General features: G+C 55.3%; 1 protein-coding gene, 1 long non-coding RNA gene and 2 pseudogenes across 2 annotated transcripts; 3 read left to right on the top strand and 1 right to left on the bottom strand.

Moving 5' to 3' along the window:
- The window catches only part of LOC128820668 (uncharacterized), a 1,438,581-nt pseudogene that overhangs the window by 190,930 nt on the left and 1,228,229 nt on the right, over window positions 1-19,422 (top strand).
- The window catches only part of LOC128820667 (uncharacterized), a 2,212,279-nt pseudogene that overhangs the window by 1,504,116 nt on the left and 688,741 nt on the right, over window positions 1-19,422 (bottom strand).
- On the top strand, window positions 3,669-4,709 carry LOC128820795 (uncharacterized). The gene is made up of 2 exons (XR_008440953.1): window positions 3,669-3,830; window positions 4,554-4,709. It is a non-coding gene; the product is annotated as an uncharacterized LOC128820795 (long non-coding RNA).
- On the top strand, window positions 12,225-17,437 carry LOC128820643 (serine/threonine-protein kinase pim-1-like). The gene is made up of 8 exons (XM_054001446.1): window positions 12,225-12,288; window positions 12,715-12,812; window positions 13,943-14,773; window positions 14,893-14,943; window positions 15,148-15,514; window positions 16,129-16,305; window positions 16,547-16,700; window positions 16,936-17,437. Exons 1-7 carry the CDS (start codon window positions 12,225-12,227, stop codon window positions 16,651-16,653), a joined length of 1,695 nt encoding a protein of 564 aa, XP_053857421.1. The 3' UTR covers window positions 16,654-16,700; window positions 16,936-17,437.

Genomic DNA, 19,422 nt, shown 5'->3' with positions numbered 1-19,422 from the left:
CCCTGTGACACTGTGGGCACCTCATGGAACCAAGGGGATCATTGTGGCACCACTGGAGCCCATGGAACCAAGGGGCCATGGTGACACAGCGGGGCTTCATGGACCCAGAGACCATCATGACGCTGTGGGGCCTGATGGAACCATGGAGGCCATGAGGACCCTTCAGGGCCTCGTGTCACCAAGGGGGCATTGTGACACCTCAGGGCCTCCTGGCAGCAAGGGACCATTGGGACACTGTGGGGCCCCATGGAACCGAGGGAACATGGAACAGGTCTGGCTGGCTTGGCCTCCCAGGGGCCACCTGACAGGTCTGGCTGATCTAGGAATGCCAAGGGCTGCCTCTCATTAGCCCCGGGAGCACTGAGGCTCCATGCTTTCCATGCTATGGAAAAGAACTGTCCATCTTTCCAGATGCCCATTGCCAAAACTGGTACCCTCCCAACAAATTTTCCTATTTCTAAGAGTATCTCTCAGAAAAAAAACCAGCCAGCTCTGGCTGGCCTTGCCTTCTGGTGGTCACCTCTCATCTGCCCCTGAAACACTTAGGATCTGTTCCTTCCTTCCTTGCTATGGAAAAAAAACCAGCCTTCTTGCCAAGGGACCATGGCCAAAATTAGAATTTGGCCGCCTAAATTCCATATATCCATGACTTGCTCCCAGACAAAAGTAGCCAGGACAGACAGGTCAGGCTGGCCCTGTCCTCTGGTGATTTTCTTAGACTATGAGCTGAAAGTTTTTATTTGAAAACACCTTGGAAAGGGCCCAGAGATCTCCCAAGGTGGGGTTTTGGGGCCTTGGGCACATGGCCACTAGATATGGACAAAGCAGCTCTGTGCTCTGTGCTGTTGTGGTGGTTTTGCATCACACAAGTGATGTCCTGAGAGAAGCTGCTAGCAGTTTCCTCCGTGTCTGACAAAAAAACCAATCAGTAATTAGCTGTGGGAATTGACAATCTGTTAAACCACTAAGGAAACTGCAGACACCTCTGTGAAGACACAAGTTAAAGAGGAAGAAGCCTGGCTGGGTCTCTTTCCCTTCTGGCCAGCACAGAGGTGCCAAGGCCGGGCCAGCCCCCGTCTGGGCCGGGGCGGGCCGGGCGGCTCCTGCCGTGGGGCCGGGCCCCTTCCCAGGGAGCCCGCCAGGCCCCATCGGCTGTCGGGCAGGGGAGGGGAGGCCGCGGGGCCGAGGCCGGGCCGGGCCGTGGCTGCGCTTGCTGACATCTGGCCGCTGCCGAGCCCTGCCCCGCCGCCAGCCCGGGCCCAGCCAGGATCCGCCGGGCCCCAGGAGCAGCCCCGGGCCGGGCCGGCTCGGCCAAGCTTCTGCCGCCCTTGGGCTTGGCCCGCAACCAGCGGGCAGGGCCAGGAGAAGCCATCGGCCCCGGCCGTGCTGCTGCTCTGCTCTGGCCTGGCTGCTGAGATCCTGGCCCTGCCCCCAGCGCCGCCCAGCCTGACACAGCCCCAGCGCAGCCGCTGCACAAACCTCCATGGCAAAACAGCTCCGGCCGCAAGGACCCAGCCCGGCCAGGCTCACGCAACCACCTGCAGGCCCTGCCTGAGATATTGACTCTTCCCGTGCTTCCATCCTCCCTCCAGGGAGAGAAAAGGACAAAGTGCAGGCACACAGAGGAGCAACGTGAAGACACCCAGGTCAGTGAAGAGGAAGTTGAGTCCCAGATGGGAGGGATGAGGAGATGCCTTGATCTTGGGGCTGAAATCCTCTGGGAAAGCTATGGAGAAGGATGGAATTGATATATCAGACTCTCTTTTTCCCTATAATGCATTGAAAAGAATGGGGAGATGACTTGTTCAGCAAAGGCTTCCATGCTAAAGTAAGCAAATGTTGCAGTAGCTGTGATCCCATGAGAAGTTTGAACAGAGATAGAGAGAAGAGTGATGAGAACCTGTGCTCTCAGGGAGAGAAGAAGAAGACCTCTGTTCCCAGAGATGAAGATGATTTCAGAAATAGATGAAGAGAACCTTTACTCTTAAACATCTCATCTTGAAACCAATACCCCATAAGCTGACATGGCCCATAAACAGAGCTCTGGGGAAAGCTGTGAAAAATGGGAGGGACTTCACGATTGCAGATTTTTCCAGGCAGCTGCTATTCGTGGAAATGAAAACCATGAGATAACTGTTTTCTTGTGGAGAAGTCTCCATAACATGAACAAGAGGAACTTCTCTCCCTAAGTGAACAGAAGAAAGACTATTCTAGAGGTGGTAAACTGACTGAAAATTTTAGGCTTTGTCTCTTTACATTGTCAGGTTGTATGGAGAGAGGATTCTTATTACTCTTATTACTCTTTCTTTTAGTTACTATTAATAAACCTTTTGAAAGTTTTGAGCCTACTTTGCTTTTCTCCTAATCCTATCTCAGAGCAGGAAATGTGTAAGTATATTCTAGTGAGTGCACTGGTAATTAGCCAGCACTGAACCCACCACACTAATTGATGCATTGGCCGAGAAATCTCAAATTGTTGAAACAAAATCACTACAGAAACTTCCTGATGAACTGTCCCAGACCAGAGGGAAATCAAGGCAGAGCCATGGCTTGTCAGGACTTGCTTGATCCTAATGAGCCCCGTGGTGCATTTGGAGCTGAGCCCTGGAACCTCAGGACTCAGGAGAGGAGACTGCAAAAACCTTTCCAGGAGTCAAAGGCAGAAGAAAAACCCAAAGTGTCTCAAAGAATTATTGGGTGCCACTGAGGTCCATCCCCAACACAGGCTCCTCATGGACTCCTTGGAGGAGAGAATTGGAGGCCAGGATGGCACAAAAACCTCTCAGAGATTCAAAATGGCACAAAAACCTCTCAGTGTGGAAAGGAAAATCCGAAGTACCTGAAAGAAGTTGAGTAACTCAAAGTATTAATGAGCCCCACTGAGTGTCAGTACATGCCGAGCCGTGGGGGCTTTTAGCCACTCGGCACGAAGCTCGGATAGCTGGTACATCTGAGGGTCCACCAGAAGAATGGGAGGGACACTCGGGCTGCTGAAATCCTGCTCGTTGATTGAAGGGTCGCAGAAGGGGCAAACAGGGAGACAACAAAGCAGAAGGGAGGCAGATTCCGAGAGCCCCGAAGGGCGGGGTGAGGATTCTTTTACTGCGTAGGGGTAGGAGGGTTTAGCATTCGAGGGTACAATCGGGAGAAGGCTAAAGGGAGGGGAAATATAACATTAACCAGTGGGGAAAAGGGAAAGGAGTGTTCTTGGTGGAAGAACCAAAGGGAAAACGTGGAACAGAGAAGATTCTAGGCTAAGGGGCAGACTTGAACAATAACTGACAGGACAGGGGGAGGGTACAATTCTCTTACAAAAGGGGGTGGAGAACTCATAAAACTGCTGTTTCCCATGGCAACCCTAGACTGACTTCCCCAACCCCTCCTCCTACATCTCCCCCGTTTTTACTTATTAAATAAGCACTTCCCAACGTTTTAAGCAACATACGTCTAAACAAAAATAAAGCAACCGAGATAATGAACATTATCAGAAAGATCCAAAAGAGTCCCTTGAGGATGATAGCAACCCACCCTGGGACACCCCATTGAGATAGTAGTTTATTCACAGGATCTACAGTCGAGGTCTCAGTCTTGAGGTCGTCAACTTGCTCTTGGATCCGCTGGATATTAGCTTGGATGGATGTGCTCTTTGATGCCAGATTGAAGCAGCACATTCCTTCAAAGTCCTCACAGCCGTGGCCATGGGCGAGCAGTAAGAAGTCAATAGCAGCCCTATTTTGCAGTGTGGCGTGCCTGGTGACTTCTTCGTCCGCTAGCAGGTTGGAAAGGGCAGCGGATGTGGCGTTGGCCTGCTTACTGAGCCAACACTCGAGGTGAGAAAGCTCACCGAGGGCCTTTGCTGCAGCATACCACGGTAAAAATATGGATACTGTGACTCTCTTCGTCTTTCCCCAATTGTAAATTTTTGAATCACAATTTTCGTCGAATTGGTTATAGGATCTCTTTTTGCGAGCCAATTTCTTTTCATTTTTCCAATTTAAAATTTGGGTTTTGTTCGGTGTCAGTGTGGTAAGCTGCCCAAGGCTGCAGGGGCCTCCCTGGATTTGGGAGGAAATCCCTGCCCACACCCTGTCGCCGCAGATGAGAAAAACCCCCCTGCGGAGCACCCTGGGAACTGAGGAGGACCTAGATACCATGGTCGAGGTGTAATTGCACCAATTTGCTGCATGGTATCTCCGATCGTGGGGAGATACATCGTGTCTTTTTACTTCTTGGGCACCAGCGGGGTGGAGTTTAGCCATTTGATCCCAGTCTTTCTGGGAGGGCTGGTACCTAAACCTGACACAATATGTTGCCTGAGAGGAGCCCAATAGGTCCAATTCTTGGGGCTCCTGTGGTGCATGTGGCAGAATCCTCGTCCACTCATCCCAGGTGTCCACAGGATTAGGTTTTTTTCCTGCATATGGATAGTCGTTTGGCGACAGGGGGACTCCTACCAGGCACGTGGATAACGGATTGTCCACACTTCCCATGGCCATGCAGAAGTTGTCCTGCTTCAAGGACTTTGCCAGCGTGACCCATATGTTTTCTCTCAGCTGTGGGACTATCCAGCTCCTGACCGGTGACAGCCAGATGATGACGATCAGGAGCATCAGATGTTTCAGAGGTGTCCTCAAGGCGGCAGTCATCCTCAGCGTCTTGTGATAAAAGAAAGCATAACTTGAATGATAAATTTTCCTCAGTGGTCCCTCCCCAACCTCCCCCGTTTTTATTTATTAAATAAGCACTAAATAAAATTAGAGAAAAGGGATAAGGATTGAGGGAAAGGGGAGGTTAGGGGAAAGGAAAGGGCACAGGGGGCGATGGGGTAATTGGGTAAGTAGAGTTCAGCGGGGGAAAATATCTTCGGGTAATCATGACACGTGTGACGATATTGGGAGGAACGGTCTTTCTTCTCCTCCTCTTCCAGGCAGTGGAAACTCCGTCCAGCGATGAGGTGTTCTCGGTGGTTTGCACCAAGGACACATTGTCTTGCTGAGCTGGCACCTCTACAAAGGGCTTGACATATTTCCCCGGAATCCATATTGGTCCTTTATCTGTAGAAACACAGGCATACCCTCTCCCCCAGGTTATTAGAGGGAAAGGGCCCTGGATAGCTTTGGATTCTGGGTCCTTTATCAAGACTGGTGGCCTCTCGGCGAGTTGCGCTCTGGTGTTATTGTGAAAATGGCGGATAATAGGAGGGTCAGGCTCCCTTTCTGAGCAGTTTAAAAAATTCAGGACATACAGGGCCTTACATAACCTTTCGGCTGGGCTCACTGTAATGTCCGGGTTATGTTGTTGTTCAAGGAGCCTTTTTAGATTTCTATGGGCCCTCTCTATTATTGCCTGTCCTGTAGGATTGTGGGAATTCCGGTGGTATGGGAAATTCCCCACTGTTGCGCAAACTCACCGAAGCGCTTTGACGCATAGCATGGGCTGTTATCAGTCTTTATGTGAGATGGGACTCCCAACGTAGAGAATGCCATGAAAAGATGTTTAATGGCATCCCTGGTTTTTTCACCTGCATGGACGGAGGCAAACACTGCGCCGGAAAACGTGTCAATAGAGACATGTATGTATTTCATCCGACCAAATGGCTCGAAGTGTGTTACATCTGTCTGCCATATCTGTAGCGCTCCCAACCCTCGGGGATTTGTCCCCGTAATGAGGGAAGGGAGAGCAAAAGATTGGCAGCTCGGGCAGGTAGAAACAATGGCTCTTGCCTGTGCTATCGAGATCTTAAATTGTCGCACAAGAGCCGGGGCATTCTGATGGTAAAATGCATGGCTGAGCCGTGCTTGCCGGAGTATGTCTGGTAAGGTGGTTGAAGTGGTTGCGGATATTTGTGTTGACATGGCTAGGAGGTCTGCTTTCCGATTACCCTCAGTGATCTCTCCGGGTAAATCGGTGTGTGCCCTTACGTGCATGATATGATAAGGTTGCTCTCTATGGGAAAGTAGCCAAATGAGATCAGAGAGTAAACTGTATAAATTTTTGTTTGAAACTTCTTTGAGGAGGGCACCTTCGGCCCTTTCTGCTACCCCAGCGACATAGGCCGAATCAGTGACCACATTCAGAGGCTGTTGAAATTTTTTGAATGCTCTCACGACTGCGGCAAGTTCAGCGATCTGGGGGGAACCCTCAACCAGTTGGACGTCAGACTCCCACTTCTGACTGTCCGGGTCCTTCCAAGTGATCACCGATTTGTGGGATCTGCCCGACCCATCGGTGAACACCGTGAGAGCACCTGGAATTGGTGTTTTACTTCTAAACATTCTTGGGGCCAAATGCAATGTATCCTTAAACAATTTATGCTTAGGATAGTGAACCGAAATTTGTCCGGGGAAGCTGTCCAAAGCAATGAGCAAAGTTTCATTAGTTTGCAACAACGAGTCCAATTGATCTAATGTAACAGGTAAGTAAATGCACGCAGGATCACACCCTGCGAGGGTTCGGAGGCGGTGTCGTGCCTTCATTATTAATGTGGCTAGCAATTCTGCAGGGGTCGTGATCGTCCTAGAGGGCTGGTGTGGTAGGAAGAGCCACTCAAGATGACCAGGGGATCAGATGCTCTGTTTTCCCACTGGAAGAGAAGTCCATGGAGGTGGGGGCACTTACCCAACACCGCGAAGTTCACGGGAAGGGTCCGGACCACACGGTGTGCCTGGCGAGACTTCAGAGCAACAGCAACCCGTTGCAGGGCTTCCCGCGCGGCAGGTGTCAGCTCGCGCGGTGAGGCGAGGTCTCCGTCGCCTCGAAGCAGACAGAAGAGAGGTGACAGCTCCTCAGTCGTCAGTCCCAGGAGGGGGCGGATCCAGGTGATCGTTCCGCACAGCTGCTGAAGGTCTCGCAGAGTCTTCGGATCCTCGTTGATGGTCAGTGTCTGTGGCGTCACTGTCCTTCCTGTGATGAGGAATCCCAGGTACCTCCATGGTGCTGAGAATTGGATCTTCTCTTCCGCTATCTGGAGCCCTGCAGCTTTGATAGCCTTAATAGTCTTGTCCAGTGTAGCCTTTAGGTATGTCGAGTCGGAAGCACAAACTAGCACATCATCCATGTAATGCAGGATGATGGCCTCAGGGAAAAGCCGACGCACAGGTGATAAAATCTGCGCTACAAAAGTCTGACAGAGCACAGGGGAATTTTTCATCCCCTGAGGCAGGGATGTCCAATGATATCTTTTAAAAGGTTCAGCCCTATTCAATGATGGTACAGAAAAGGCGAACCTGGGAGCATCCCCGGGGTAGAGCGGAATGTTAAAAAAGCAGTCTTTGATGTCTATCACTGCTAGCTGCCAGTCTCTGGGGAGCATAGAAGGTGATGGAAGGCCTGGTTGAATGGGACCCATATCTTCTATCACATCATTAACCCTTCGCAGGTCTTGGAGCAGGCGCCACCTGTCTGTGCCAGGTTTTCTAATTACAAAGACAGGGGTATTCCAAGGGCTGGTAGAAGGTGTTAAATGCCCAAGTTTCACTTGCTCGTCTACTAATTTATGAAGCGCACTCAATTTTTCTGATGGAAGGGGCCACTGATCCACCCAGACCGGTGTGTTGGTTTTCCAGGTCAGGGGTGGGGAAGTGCGCTCTGCAGTGGCCCACACTAAAAATCCCACGAAGGGCTAGGGATGTCGAGGCGGGCTCCCCATTGGGATAAAACATCCCTTCCTAATAATAGTATGTTTGAAGAGACAACAAAAGGTCTCACCGTTGCCAATTGTCCTTCCGGACCTTCCATGCACACAAGATGCCTACTCCTCAGAGAGTGGACCGCTCCGCCCACACCGGAGATCCTGCCGCAAGGGGGCACAAGCTCCCAGTCGCTGGGCCACCTCGCCTGGGGGATGATGGTCACGTCAGCTCCTGTGTCTGCCATGAGCCGCATCTGCACCGACTTTCCCTGGAAAGAAAGTTTGGCATCAATTAATGGTCTTTCTTTACATACATTTTGGGTGAAGAAAACATGTCTCTCTGTGTCCGGGTCATCGTGGGTGTCCAGTACGTAAAGCAAAGCAAAAGGATCTCCTTTCCTTAAAGTAAATGGCGGGTGGTTACAAATGACAGAGACGGTGATCTCCTCTCCTGGTGGAAAACACACTACCTCAGGTAAGATGGTGATTTCATTCGGCGTGTTGAAAGAGTCTTCTAAGATGAGCACGTTGGTGTCCCGACAGTCGTGGAGGGGGCCCAGGAACCCAGCAGGAACTCTCGTCAGGTCCTCATCCTGGAGAGAGATGGTGACGCTGCTGCGGAGGACCCGACGATTGCCCTGATTTAGGGTACCTGTCCAGCGGAAGAGGCGGAGTCCGTCCTCGTGGCTGCGCTGAACTGCTGGACTTGGCCGCGCGGCCACTCGTCCTCCCTGATGGTCGGGAGGCTGGGATGCTGAGAAGGGCCACTTGGTGTTGTCGCGCGGCCCCTCCTCGCGCTCCGCTGCCAGTTTCCCACTGGCTGGTACCCTTGTCGCTGTAGATGAAACTGGTGATCTTGATAAAATGGGTTCCTAGGATATGGTCTTGGGGGGGGCAAGATAGGTTGTTGAATCTGTGGCCAGTGGGGACAGTTCACCTGGATGTGACCCAGCTGACCACAGTTAAAACAGCGCTTATTTTGTAAGTTTATCATGGCCTCTCCCACCCCTTTGCTGACAGCCAGGGCCACCGTGTGCTCCATTGACATTGCCTTTGTGCAAGCCTCCACCATCTGAGAGATGGTGGGCTCAGGGTCCTGAGGTAGTGCACGGAGAATCTTTTTTGTTTCCGAATTAGAATTAGAAATGGCCATCTTTCGTAGAAGCTCTGCACGAGCTTCTGCGTTGTCTATTTGTCTCTCAATGGCCTCTTTCAGTCTATCAACAAAAGTAATAAAAGTCTCCTCAGGCCCTTGCATGATAGAAGAAAAGTTTTGGAGGGGGGTCTTACCATCCGGTATCTTCAGAAGTGCCTCCTTTCCCACTGCTGCTATGTCCTGAAGCAGCTCCTGTGCTAGTAGAATTTGGTCCTCCGGACTGCTGAACTCCCCTTCTCCAGCAAGGGCTTCCATTGCCTCATCCCCCTCTCCCACCACCTCTGCGAGATCATACTTGCGCAGGAGTGGTTTCAACAGTTTTTTCCAATGAATCTCCCAGAGGTCGCATTCGGTGGGAGAAAACAGTGCCTTAGCAATATACTTTAAATCATGGGGGACTAGCAAACGTCCAGCAAATGTTAAGTCCAGCACATTTTTAAAGAAAGGCGAGTTTCTGCCGTAATCTTTGGCAGCCTTCCTTAACTCCTTCACCTCAGCGTATGGAATTTGCTCCCACTTTGGCTCCTTCCCCCGCCGGAGGATGACCGGTGCCGCAAAGCTGCCCAAGTCCCGTGCCAATTCTAAATCCCCATCCTTAATTGCCTCCTCTTGATCTTTGCCCAACCCCCCCCCCCGACTTGTTGGAATGCCGGGGGCTGCCACTCTCCTCATCCTCTTCCGAGGATGAAGCAGGCTGGGTTAGGGCACGGTGCCTCCCCCTGGCCGGTGGGTCCCGGAGACAGTGGGCCTGGCAGGCCAAGATGGCCTGCTTCCGGCCAGGCTTCTTCCTGGTTCCGGTAGAGTGGGAACTGGCAGTGGCAGAAGAGGAGGAGGCGTGTCCCGACCCACCCACCGGGGTGTGACTTTCTGGTGGGGGGTTCCCACCCACAGGGGCTGGGCCCACTTGGGGGCTGGTCCCAGCCACAGGGGGCCCACCCAGGGGTGTGGTCAGAGGGAAGGAGGGGACGGGTCCCGACGCAGGGGCGGCACTCGACGGAGGGGGGGGAGGAGGCGGGGGCGAGACGGCAGGAATTTTCTGGAGTGAATGAGAAGGAGGGGCGCCATCTTGTCCTATTTGTTCAGTTAAGTCCTCTAAAGAGCAACAGGGTTTCAAACTAGGATTAGGGTCTCTGGGGTGGAGGGAACAGGAATGACATGTGTTGGGGTGGCCAGTCCCAACACACGAATGGGACAGGGAGGATCGGGAAGCAGCAGAGAGGCGGCAGCAGCTCTGTGCCGATGTATGGCAGGATCTGTCTCCCGATGCGCCCTTAGGGGAAGAGGGAATAGGATTGCGGGGGCAGGAACATGAGGTAGGTGAACTGGGGACCCAACTCTCTCCCTTCTTTTTTAACAAATTAAGAATGGAATGAAAAAGCGGAAAAAAACGACCGACTGAAATCCTCCCCTGAACTTGTAAATCGTAAATCTTTCTCTCAACTCTTCCCCAGAAATCCGGCATCAAAACATCTTCCCGTGTAGTAGCAGGAAAATGTTCAAAAATAAATTTAACAAAAGGCTTTAAATCTCTCTTATTAAAAGAAATGTTCCCTAAAACAAGGTGGGACTTAATTTGGATATAAAACTCCCATTGAGCTGGAGACAGGCGGTTGCCCATTATATCAGGTCTCACAGCTAAATCACCCTCTTCGAAAAAGAAAAAAAAAAAAAAAAAAAAAAAAAAAAAAAAAAAAAAAAAGGGAGTTGAAGCCTAGTCAGGCGTAAGAAAAAGCGAGATAAGCATACCTCTGAAGGACACAGGCATAAAACAGGGACATCGAAGAGGGGTCTGGTGGAACTTCTGCTGGTCCGAGGGCGTTGCCGCTGCCGCGCAGCTCGAAGGTCCGTCGGTTATCAGCAGAACCCAGGAGACAGAAGCCTTCCGAACTGAAAGGGCGACTGTCCCTGGAACTGGTCCCGAACGCCGCTTGCAAGGCTGGTCACAGAGCAGGCAATCTCCAGGAGACGGTCAAGGACTGGACCCGCTGGTGTCCGTCCCTGTTCGGGCAGCCAGTTGCCGAGCCGTGGGGGCTTTTAGCCACTCAGCACGAAGCTCGGATAGCTGGTACATCTGAGGGTCCACCAGAAGAACGGGAGGGACACTCGGGCTGCTGAAATCCTGCTCGTTGATTGAAGGGTCGCAGAAGGGGCAAACAGGGAGACAACAAAGCAGAAGGGAGGCAGATTCCGAGAGCCCCGAAGGGCGGGGTGGAGATTCTTTTACTGCGTAGGGGTAGGAGGGTTTAGCATTCGAGGGTACAATTGGGAGAAGGCTAAAGGGAGGGGAAATATAACATTAACCAGTGGGGAAAAGGGAAAGGAGTGTTCTTGGTGGAAGAACCAAAGGGAAAACGTGGAACAGAGAAGATTCTAGGCTAAGGGGCAGACTTGAACAATAACTGACAGGACAGGGGGAGGGTACAATTCTCTTCCAAAAGGGGGTGGAGAACTCATACAACTGCTGTTTCCCATGGTAACCCTAGACTGACTTCCCCAACCCCTCCTCCTACAAAGCCCAAAGACCAGGTGTTTTGGAAGAAGATGAGAGGTGGTCACCATAGGCCAAGAGAGTTAGACCTGTCCCTCCTGGCACCTTTCATCTGGGGGAAATCCTTGGATATTTGGAATTTTGAAGGTCTCCTCTGGTTCCACAAGGTCCCCACAGTGTCACAACTGACCCATGGTTCCATGAGGTTCCCCAGTGTCACCAGGGTGTCCCTGGACCTGCATTGTCACACTGACCCATGGCTCCATGAGGTTCCCCAGTGTCACCAGGGTGTCCCTGGACCTGCATTGTCACCACTGACCCATGGCTCCATGAGGTTCCCCAGTGTCACCGTGGTCGCTGTCAGAGGCTGGATGAGATCGATGTCCCGAGACACCTTGGGTTGAGCTGTCAATCAGTCACACAGCTGGGACAGCGCTAACCCAGCTCTGAACGCCCGAGCAATCACAAGTCCCAGCTGGGGGGAGGCCCAGGAAGGCCCAGGGGCTTAAAACCAAGGAGCACAAGGTCAGCCCCTGCTATGGACTCTGCCTTCCCCTGGGGTTTGTGTCTCAGCCACACTGGAACCCCAGGAGCTGGGAGCCACAGGTGTGTCTTTCTATGGAGCTTCTGTCTTTCTGTCTCTCTCTCTCTTTCCTCTCCTTCTAATGCTCTTTCTATGGAACATTTTTGGGTACCTCAACAACTGAAGTGTTTAAGGCTTTGGGCTAAATGGGCTGAGTGAATGAAGTTACTGCTATGACAAGTGTTTTACGTTGGATTGGATGTTGTATTAAATGCTTTTCCAAAGATTCTTGGGTTTTTGTACTTTGCCAGTAAAATTTGTGGGTTCCCGAATGGGCGCTGAGGGGCACTTGGGGATCCTGGAGGGTCTGGGGGACACTTATGGGACAGATGGGGGCGGATACCGGGGGTTCTGTGGGGCGCGGGGCATGACGGGAGTTGTAGTGCCGGCCCCAATGGGGCTCTATGCGGCCGCAGAGCATGATGGGAGTTGTAGGCAAAAGAAAAGGACATACACCAGGCACCGCCCCCAAGCCACAATCCCTGGCGCTGATTGGCTGAGGGCTGTGATGGGCGGGAGACTCGGCAAATGGGAGGCAGCAGAGGAGGGACCAGCCCATTCAACCCCTCCAGTCCCTCCCAGCACAGCCCAGTTCATCCCCAGTACAGCCCAGTACAACCCCAGTGCCCCTCCAATCCCTCCCAGTACAGCCCAGTCCCTCCCAGTACACCTGAGTTCATTCCAGGCCCTTCCAGTTCCCCCCAGTGCCATCCATATTCCGCTCCAGTGTCCCCAGTCTTCCCCACAGCGTTCCCGCCCATTGCGGGGCAGCGGCGCAGACGGAATGTCCTGCGGCCCAAACCTCCTGCTCCTGCCACACAGCGCCCAGCGCTCTCCCCCTCCTCCTCCTCTCCCAGCACAGCACAAATTCCAGCTCGGAGGAGGCTTCCCCAGAGAGGGCTCCGGCTCCTGCTCCAGCCTGAGTGTCCCAGCAGAGCAACAGGGCATCGCTCAGGCACTTCCACAAGCTCGGGCTTCCCATTCCATGGGGAATCTGGAATGGAAATGGCCTTCTTCAGAAAGACAAATGCAGAGGAGATGGATTAGAAATTATTAGGAAAAAATGACCCTTCTTCCAGACAAATTCCACCAAGTAATTCCCTGCATTTCTCCTTTTCAGATTCTTTCAGTCATCTCCTGAGAGGTCCAGCTTGTTCTGCTGCTTTCCATGAACTGATTGTGCTCTTGATTTATATCCATGCATGAGATGTGGAAGCTTCTAAACTGAACACAGAAACAAACTCCCTCTGTCAGCCCATTTCTATCTTCTAGATCACTTTCAAGATGTCCATGGGGATGTTGCAATGATGATCACACAGCTCTCCATTTCTGGCTGCAGGCTCTGCAGATTCTTTCTCTGCATTCAGGCAGGCTTGCATTCCCTGACAATTCCTGGTAGCCCGTCAGGGTTTCTTAGGGTAGAACAGCAACAATGAAAACCTCACCAATGGCACAACTGCCCAGCCCACAAGGAAAAGAAAGAACAAGCTGTCAAGTTCTTCAAATATTTCTCCTGCTTTGCTGCAAGAGTTGAGCTGCACGCAAGGTGTGGAAGCCAAGAGAAGCTGCAGCTGGTGGCACATCTTGTGACAGGAGCTGCTCAAAGCTTCCTCGTTCTCCAGGAAAGGTTCTTGGAAAGAGCAAACAGGACTGTGGAGAAGATTCTGGGAAAACTGAAACAGCTGTTAAGAAATGAAATGAAAATGGAAAGAAACAATCCAAGATGGTTTTCTCTGCTTATTTCTATGTTTCTCTTTTCCATCTTGCACTACTTCTCCATCCCATTAATCCAAATGGGTCTCACTTCTAAGATCCATGACTTGGCAAGTTTAAGACACTGTAAAATACCATGAGCTACACACAGTTTGCCTTCCCCTGGGTTTGTTTTTGGGAAATCACTGCTGGAGAGGTAAGTGCAGTGCTTGGGTCAGGTACAAATTCTGCACTCAGGGAATGCGCTCCGAGAGTGTTTGACCCTCAGCAGGGACAATGCACAGCAGCGCCCGAGGGGATTCCTGGGCCCCTGGGTAGGAGTCCAGACTCTGGGTCTGGGCTGAACACGTCAAAGTTCCCGTGTTTGGACAGGCTCAGGGGCTGCCCCGGGGAGCACGGGGCTGGGCGCGGGGGCGAGCGGGCAACGGACAAACGGACACGGGGACAAACGGCCCCGGAGCTTCAGTTGCTTCAGTTGCAGCAGCAGCAGCAGCAGTGAAAGCAGCGAAAGAAGCGGCATTGTCAAGTCCCTCTTGCTCCTCCTCTCCCTCTCTTGCTGTCCCGCAGCCTCTCCCGCTCTCCCTTTCCCGCTGTCCCCTCCTCTCCCGGTCTCCCTCTCCCCTGCCGGGCCGGGCCATGCCCCTGACCCGCCCCCGGCCTCGGGCGGGGCTGCCCCATCCCCGTCCCCGTCCCCGGCCGTCCCGCCGCGGTCTCGCCTCCGCCCGGCTCTGGCCGTGCTGGCGCTGGCGCTGCTGGGCGGGCATCAGTGCCTGGGGCTGGGGCGGCATCGCCGCCCTTTGGCTCCGCCTGGCCCGAGCCCGGCCCCGGCCCCGACGTGGGCTCCAGTCCCGGCCCCGGCCCCGGCTCCTCCCGGGCCCCGCGGAGGACACAGGCGGCGCGGCCGCTGCCGCCGCCTCCGCTGCGGCTTCCCCGGCCCGAGCTCCGCCGCTCGGCAGCGCGGCCGCCGGCCCCGAGCCGCCGCTGTCCCGTTGCCAGCAGAGAACGCCTGGGGATGGCCGGCCCGGGGCGCTCGGGGGGCGCTCGGGGGCCGCTCCTGGCCCCGGGCCGAGCGCTGACAGCCGCGTCCCGCCCGCAGGGAAGGCGCAGGAGGCCCTGCAGGAGCGGTACCGGCTGGGTTCGCTGCTGGGCAGCGGCGGCTTCGGCAGCGTCTTCGCGGCCACGCGGCTCTCGGACGGCGCCCCGGTGAGCGGCGGGGCCGGCGCCGGGCACAGGAGGAGGAGGAGGAGGAGGAGGAGGAGGAGGAGGATGGGGCTGGGCTAGGCGGGGGGTGAGCTGAACCCGCTGCTGTCCCTTGCTCGCAGGTGGCCATCAAAAGGGTGCCGCGGGATCGCATCCGGCACTGGGGCGAGCTGGTGAGTGAGCGGGGCCAGCGGCAGAAGCCGGGCCGTGCCGGGCGGGGACGAGCCGGGGCCCGGCAGGGTGGGAGCTGCCGGGAGCCCTGCAGGGAGAGCGGGCGTGGGCTGAGCGGGGCATGCAGAGCATCCCGGGCTGGCTGAGGGCTTCCCCAGCCCCGGCACGGCCTCAGCCCCACTGACGGCATCGCGCTCCTCCCGCAGCCCGACGGCACCAGCGCACCCCTGGAGGTCGTGCTGCTGGACAAGGTGGCCTCTGGCTGCGCTGGTGTCATTCAGCTCCTGGAGTGGCTCGAGCTCCCCGACAGCTTCTTGCTGGTGCTGGAGCGCCCGGAGCGGTGCCAGGACCTGTCGGCTTTCCTGGCGGAGCGGAGGTTCCTGCCGGAGGAGGAGGCGCGGGGGCTGTTCCGCCAGGTGCTGGAGGCCGTGCGGCACTGCACCAGCTGCGGGGTCCTGCACAGGGACATCAAGCCCCAGAACATCCTGCTCGACCTGGCCACGGGGCGGGTGAAACTGATAGACTTTGGCTGTGGCGCCTTCCTCCAAGACACAGCCTACACCCAGTTTGCAGGTGAGCCCTGCCAGGGGATGCTCCTGGGCATCTCATGGCCCAGCCGGGGTGCAGCACCGGGGCTCCCCCTATTGCAGCTGGGATGGGATTAATGCTGGAGCCAGGTTGATTTGGGTGGGGGTGTGAGGGGGTCCAGCTCCCAGCCCTGCCGACAGCCCTCAGCACCCACTGTGCCCTGGGCTGGGACTGGGGCTGGGGCAGCCAGCCTGACAAAAACCCCCATGGGGGTAGCAGAGAGGGGGGTCTGACCCCATGCCCTGGACGGTTTCGTGTGCAGGTGAGAAGGGCTTGGACTGCTCTGCCCCCCTTGTTTGCCTTGACTTATTCACATTTTTGGGGGGCTGTGCAGGCAGGTAGTCGAGTGAGTTTCTCCACCACTGGGTGAGTTTTTCTTTTGTGTGTCATGGCTGGGCCTTCCCAGGGTTTCTGCTGCCCTCTTCCAGCACCAGTGGCTTCTTTTCCAGCCGTGAGTCAGTACACAAGTCCCAGGTGCTGGTGAGAGGGCAGCGGTCACCCCGTGTGCCACTGGGGCAGCCCCCACATGCCCAGGGGTGCTGGGGCCAGGCTCTGGGAGCAGCAGCATCCCCCTGCTGAACTCTGTCTGTGTTCCACAGGAACCCTGTCCTACAGCCCACCAGAGTGGATCCACCACCGACGCTACCACGGCGAGGCAGCGACCATCTGGTCCCTGGGCCTCCTGCTGTGCCACCTGGTCATGGGCAAGCACCCGTTCAGGAGGGGCCAGGAGATCATCTGGGGGCGGATCTTGTTCCCACGACGGCTCTCTCAAGGTGGATCCTCATCTCTGGCCACAGGGGCAATACCAGTGCTGGGAGACAGCAGCAGCTCGTGGGCATCCCGCTCTGGCAGCTGCTGAGGAGGTGGCACAAGTCCTGCTCTCCTGCTCTCCTCCAAACAGAGAATCCATGGGGAAGTTCAGGCCCAGCTCTGGGCACACCCAGCATGGCCGGGGCATGGGAACAGGGGGGCAACTTCTCCAGCTGACTGGTGATTCCTGGTTTCCCTCCCCAGAGTGCCAGGATGTCATTAAGAGGTGTTTGTCCATGCAGCCTTTGGACAGGCCGTCCTTTGAAGAGCTTTTCCGTGATCCTTGGGTGCAGGGTGTTCCTCTGCCCTAGAGGATGGGAGAGATCCACGTGCACAGTTGGATCCAGGGGCCTGGCAGGTAACAGCTCCACACATCTCTTGGCAATCAGTGGCAAAGCCAACCAGACAGGTTTTGTGCTGCCTGTAGCTCTGAGCAGGGGTCAGCAGAAGGGAACACGCAGCTCTTGGGCTGGAGCTGAGCTGGACACCTGGTGTGGCAAGCACTGGTGGCCACCATCCCCCGGGTTTTGCTTGTCCTGGTTCCCTGACAGCTGGGCCCTGGGCAGAACCCTGACAGCCTGGTCTGGCCTCAGGGAAGGAGAAGGAGCCCCTGGAGAAGCTGTACCAGGTGGGGCTGCTGCTGCTGGAGACACCAAGGACAACCTCAAGGATGACAATCTCTTCCTCGGCCTGGCCAGCTGAAGATGATGGACTTGGATTCTGACACCTTCTCCAAAGCCAGGCTCCACAGGGAATTTGCAGATGAGTCCACACACAGGGGGATGCTCCCAGATTTGGGCATTGCTCAGCCTGGCCGGGAACCAAAGGTTCCCCCTTTGCTGGGGCGGATGCAGCTGATCCTTCAGTCGGCTGCCAGGCTGCTTTTGGCAGGGCTGGGGGCATGGGCTGGGGTGGGTACGAAATGGGAGTGGGCTCCTGGCCCTGCCAACAGCCCCCAGCACCCACCGTGCCCCGGGCTGGGGCTGGGGCTGGGGCAGCCAGCCCGACACAAACAAACCCCCATGGTGGGAGCAGAGGTGGGACTCCAGAACCTGTGCAGGGGCTGCTTTGCTTTGCAGGCAAGGAAGGGCTTGGGCTGCTTGACTGCCCCTGATTGCTTTGGGATCAGCGTTATTTTGGGGGCAGTGCAGGGGGGAAGGGAGAAAGCCTGGGCTTCCCTCACCCCTGGGTGGGATTTTCCCTGTCATGCAGGGGTTGGCCTTCCTCAAGGCCCTGACAGGGATAAGATTTTTGACCTTTTTTCTTGTTCCCCTTTTTGTCTGTAATCTATTTTAATAATTTGTTGTGTGTTTTTCTAGAGGAAGCGTTCCAGGTGGGGTCCAGTCTGGATGGGGAAGTGCTTGGGAGCAGCTGCGGCGTGGATGGGCCGTGCCCTTGGAGAAGGCTGAGGACATCGTTTGGGACCAGCTTTTCTTCCAGCGGTGGATGGCGTCAGGTGGGTCCCGTCTGCTTGGCATGGTGGGATCAGAGCTTTGGGGAGATGGCAGCGAGCACAGGAGCATCCTGCTCCGGGCAGCTGCTGAGGGCTGGATGTGCCGTGGCTGGCTGCAGGCTGGGCACATGTCCTGCCCTCCTGCTCTGCTGCCAAAGGCAGCAGTGATGGGCAGCTCTGGGCACCGCTCTGGGCACGGCCAGCATGGCCTGGGCACCGCGGGCGGCTGGGACAAGGGGACAGGAGCCTTCAGCTGAGGGGCGCTTTCTGGTTTCTCTCCTTGCAGCCGGGCTCTGCGCGTGCTGAGGCTGCTCTGGGCTCTGCCAGGGCTCTGCTGGAGCTCAGCACCGGGCCAGAATCAGCCAAAGAAGAAATGGTGTGCCCTGCAGCACAGCCTTGCTTGAGTATTTCAGCAACACAGCTCAAGTTTGCAGAGTGTACACCTCCAAGGGAAAACATGTGCCACCACCCAAAAAATAAACTTGTTCAATAGCTTCTGCAATTAAATCAATCTGGGATGTCCCCAAATGACATTTTGCAGCTTGCTCAAGCTGTAGCTCAGCCCTTCTCTGAACATTTCTCTCCCTCACCTGCCTTTTACTTCCCAACTGCTCCCTCTTTTCCCCCAGTGAGTTCCCAGCCCATGGCAGTCTCCATCACACTGCTGCCTTCCTTGGTGACCCTCGCCACGAGGAGGGCCGAGCCCCAGGCTTAGGGACTCATCCTGGCACTGGCTGAGGAGCAGCAATGTCTCAGAGGTCCAGTGGAATTTTAGTGTCCTTCAGAGCTGCTCTCCACCCCTCAGCTCTCCTCACTGCTGAGTTCCCACTATTTTTTCCTTGTCCTTCCAGCAGGATGAGCTCTGTGAATCCCCTTGAGCCTCCCCACTCTTCCCAGCCCACGCACCCACCTCAGTTAGGCTGAAGCTGCAGCTTCTCTGTCTCCTCTGGCACACCAGTCCAGTGCCCTGTGCGGGGAGCCCCAGCCCCAGAGCACAGCACTCAGCAGTGCAGTCCGGGCTGGAGCAGCTGCCCTGCAGCCCTGGCTTGGCTCTTGGTGGCAAGGGAATGCTCCCTGTTTGCAGCTGTCCCTGCAGGATGGCCCCAGGGCAGAGCCCAGCCGGGCTCCCACTGCAGCCCCTGAAGCTTGGGGCAGACAGTGGTGCCAGAGCTGAGGTTCACGGGGAGCACCCACAGCTGTGGCTTGAGTCAGTGTTGGCAAATGTTGTGTTCTCATCTCCTGCAGCCTGTGGGGAAAGCAACCTGTGCTGCCAGGCCTGTGTGTGCCAGGCCTGTGTGTGCCAGGGGCTCTTGGATGTCTCTGTACCCATGGACAGAAGGCTCTGTGTGTGCCAGGGGCTCTTGGATGTCTCTGTACCCATGGACAGAAGGCTCTGTGTGTGCCAGGGGCTCTTGGATGTCTCTGTACCCATGGACAGAAGGCTCTGTGTGTGCCAGGGGCTCTTGGATGTCTCTGTACCCATGGACAGAAGGCTCTGTGTGTGCCAGGGGCTCTTGGATGTCTCTGTACCCATGGACAGAAGGCCCTGTCTGTGCCAGGGTTTCCAGAATGTCTCTGTACCCATGGGTATGGAATAGCATGGACAGTGACAGTGTCTGTCACGTTG

The sequence above is a fragment of the Vidua macroura genome, chromosome 30 (genome assembly GCF_024509145.1).
Source record: "Vidua macroura isolate BioBank_ID:100142 chromosome 30, ASM2450914v1, whole genome shotgun sequence".
Classification (NCBI taxonomy): Eukaryota; Metazoa; Chordata; class Aves; order Passeriformes; family Viduidae; genus Vidua; species Vidua macroura.
The sequence above is the reverse complement of the archived record's forward strand: the minus strand, read 5'-3'. Positions and strand labels throughout refer to the sequence as shown.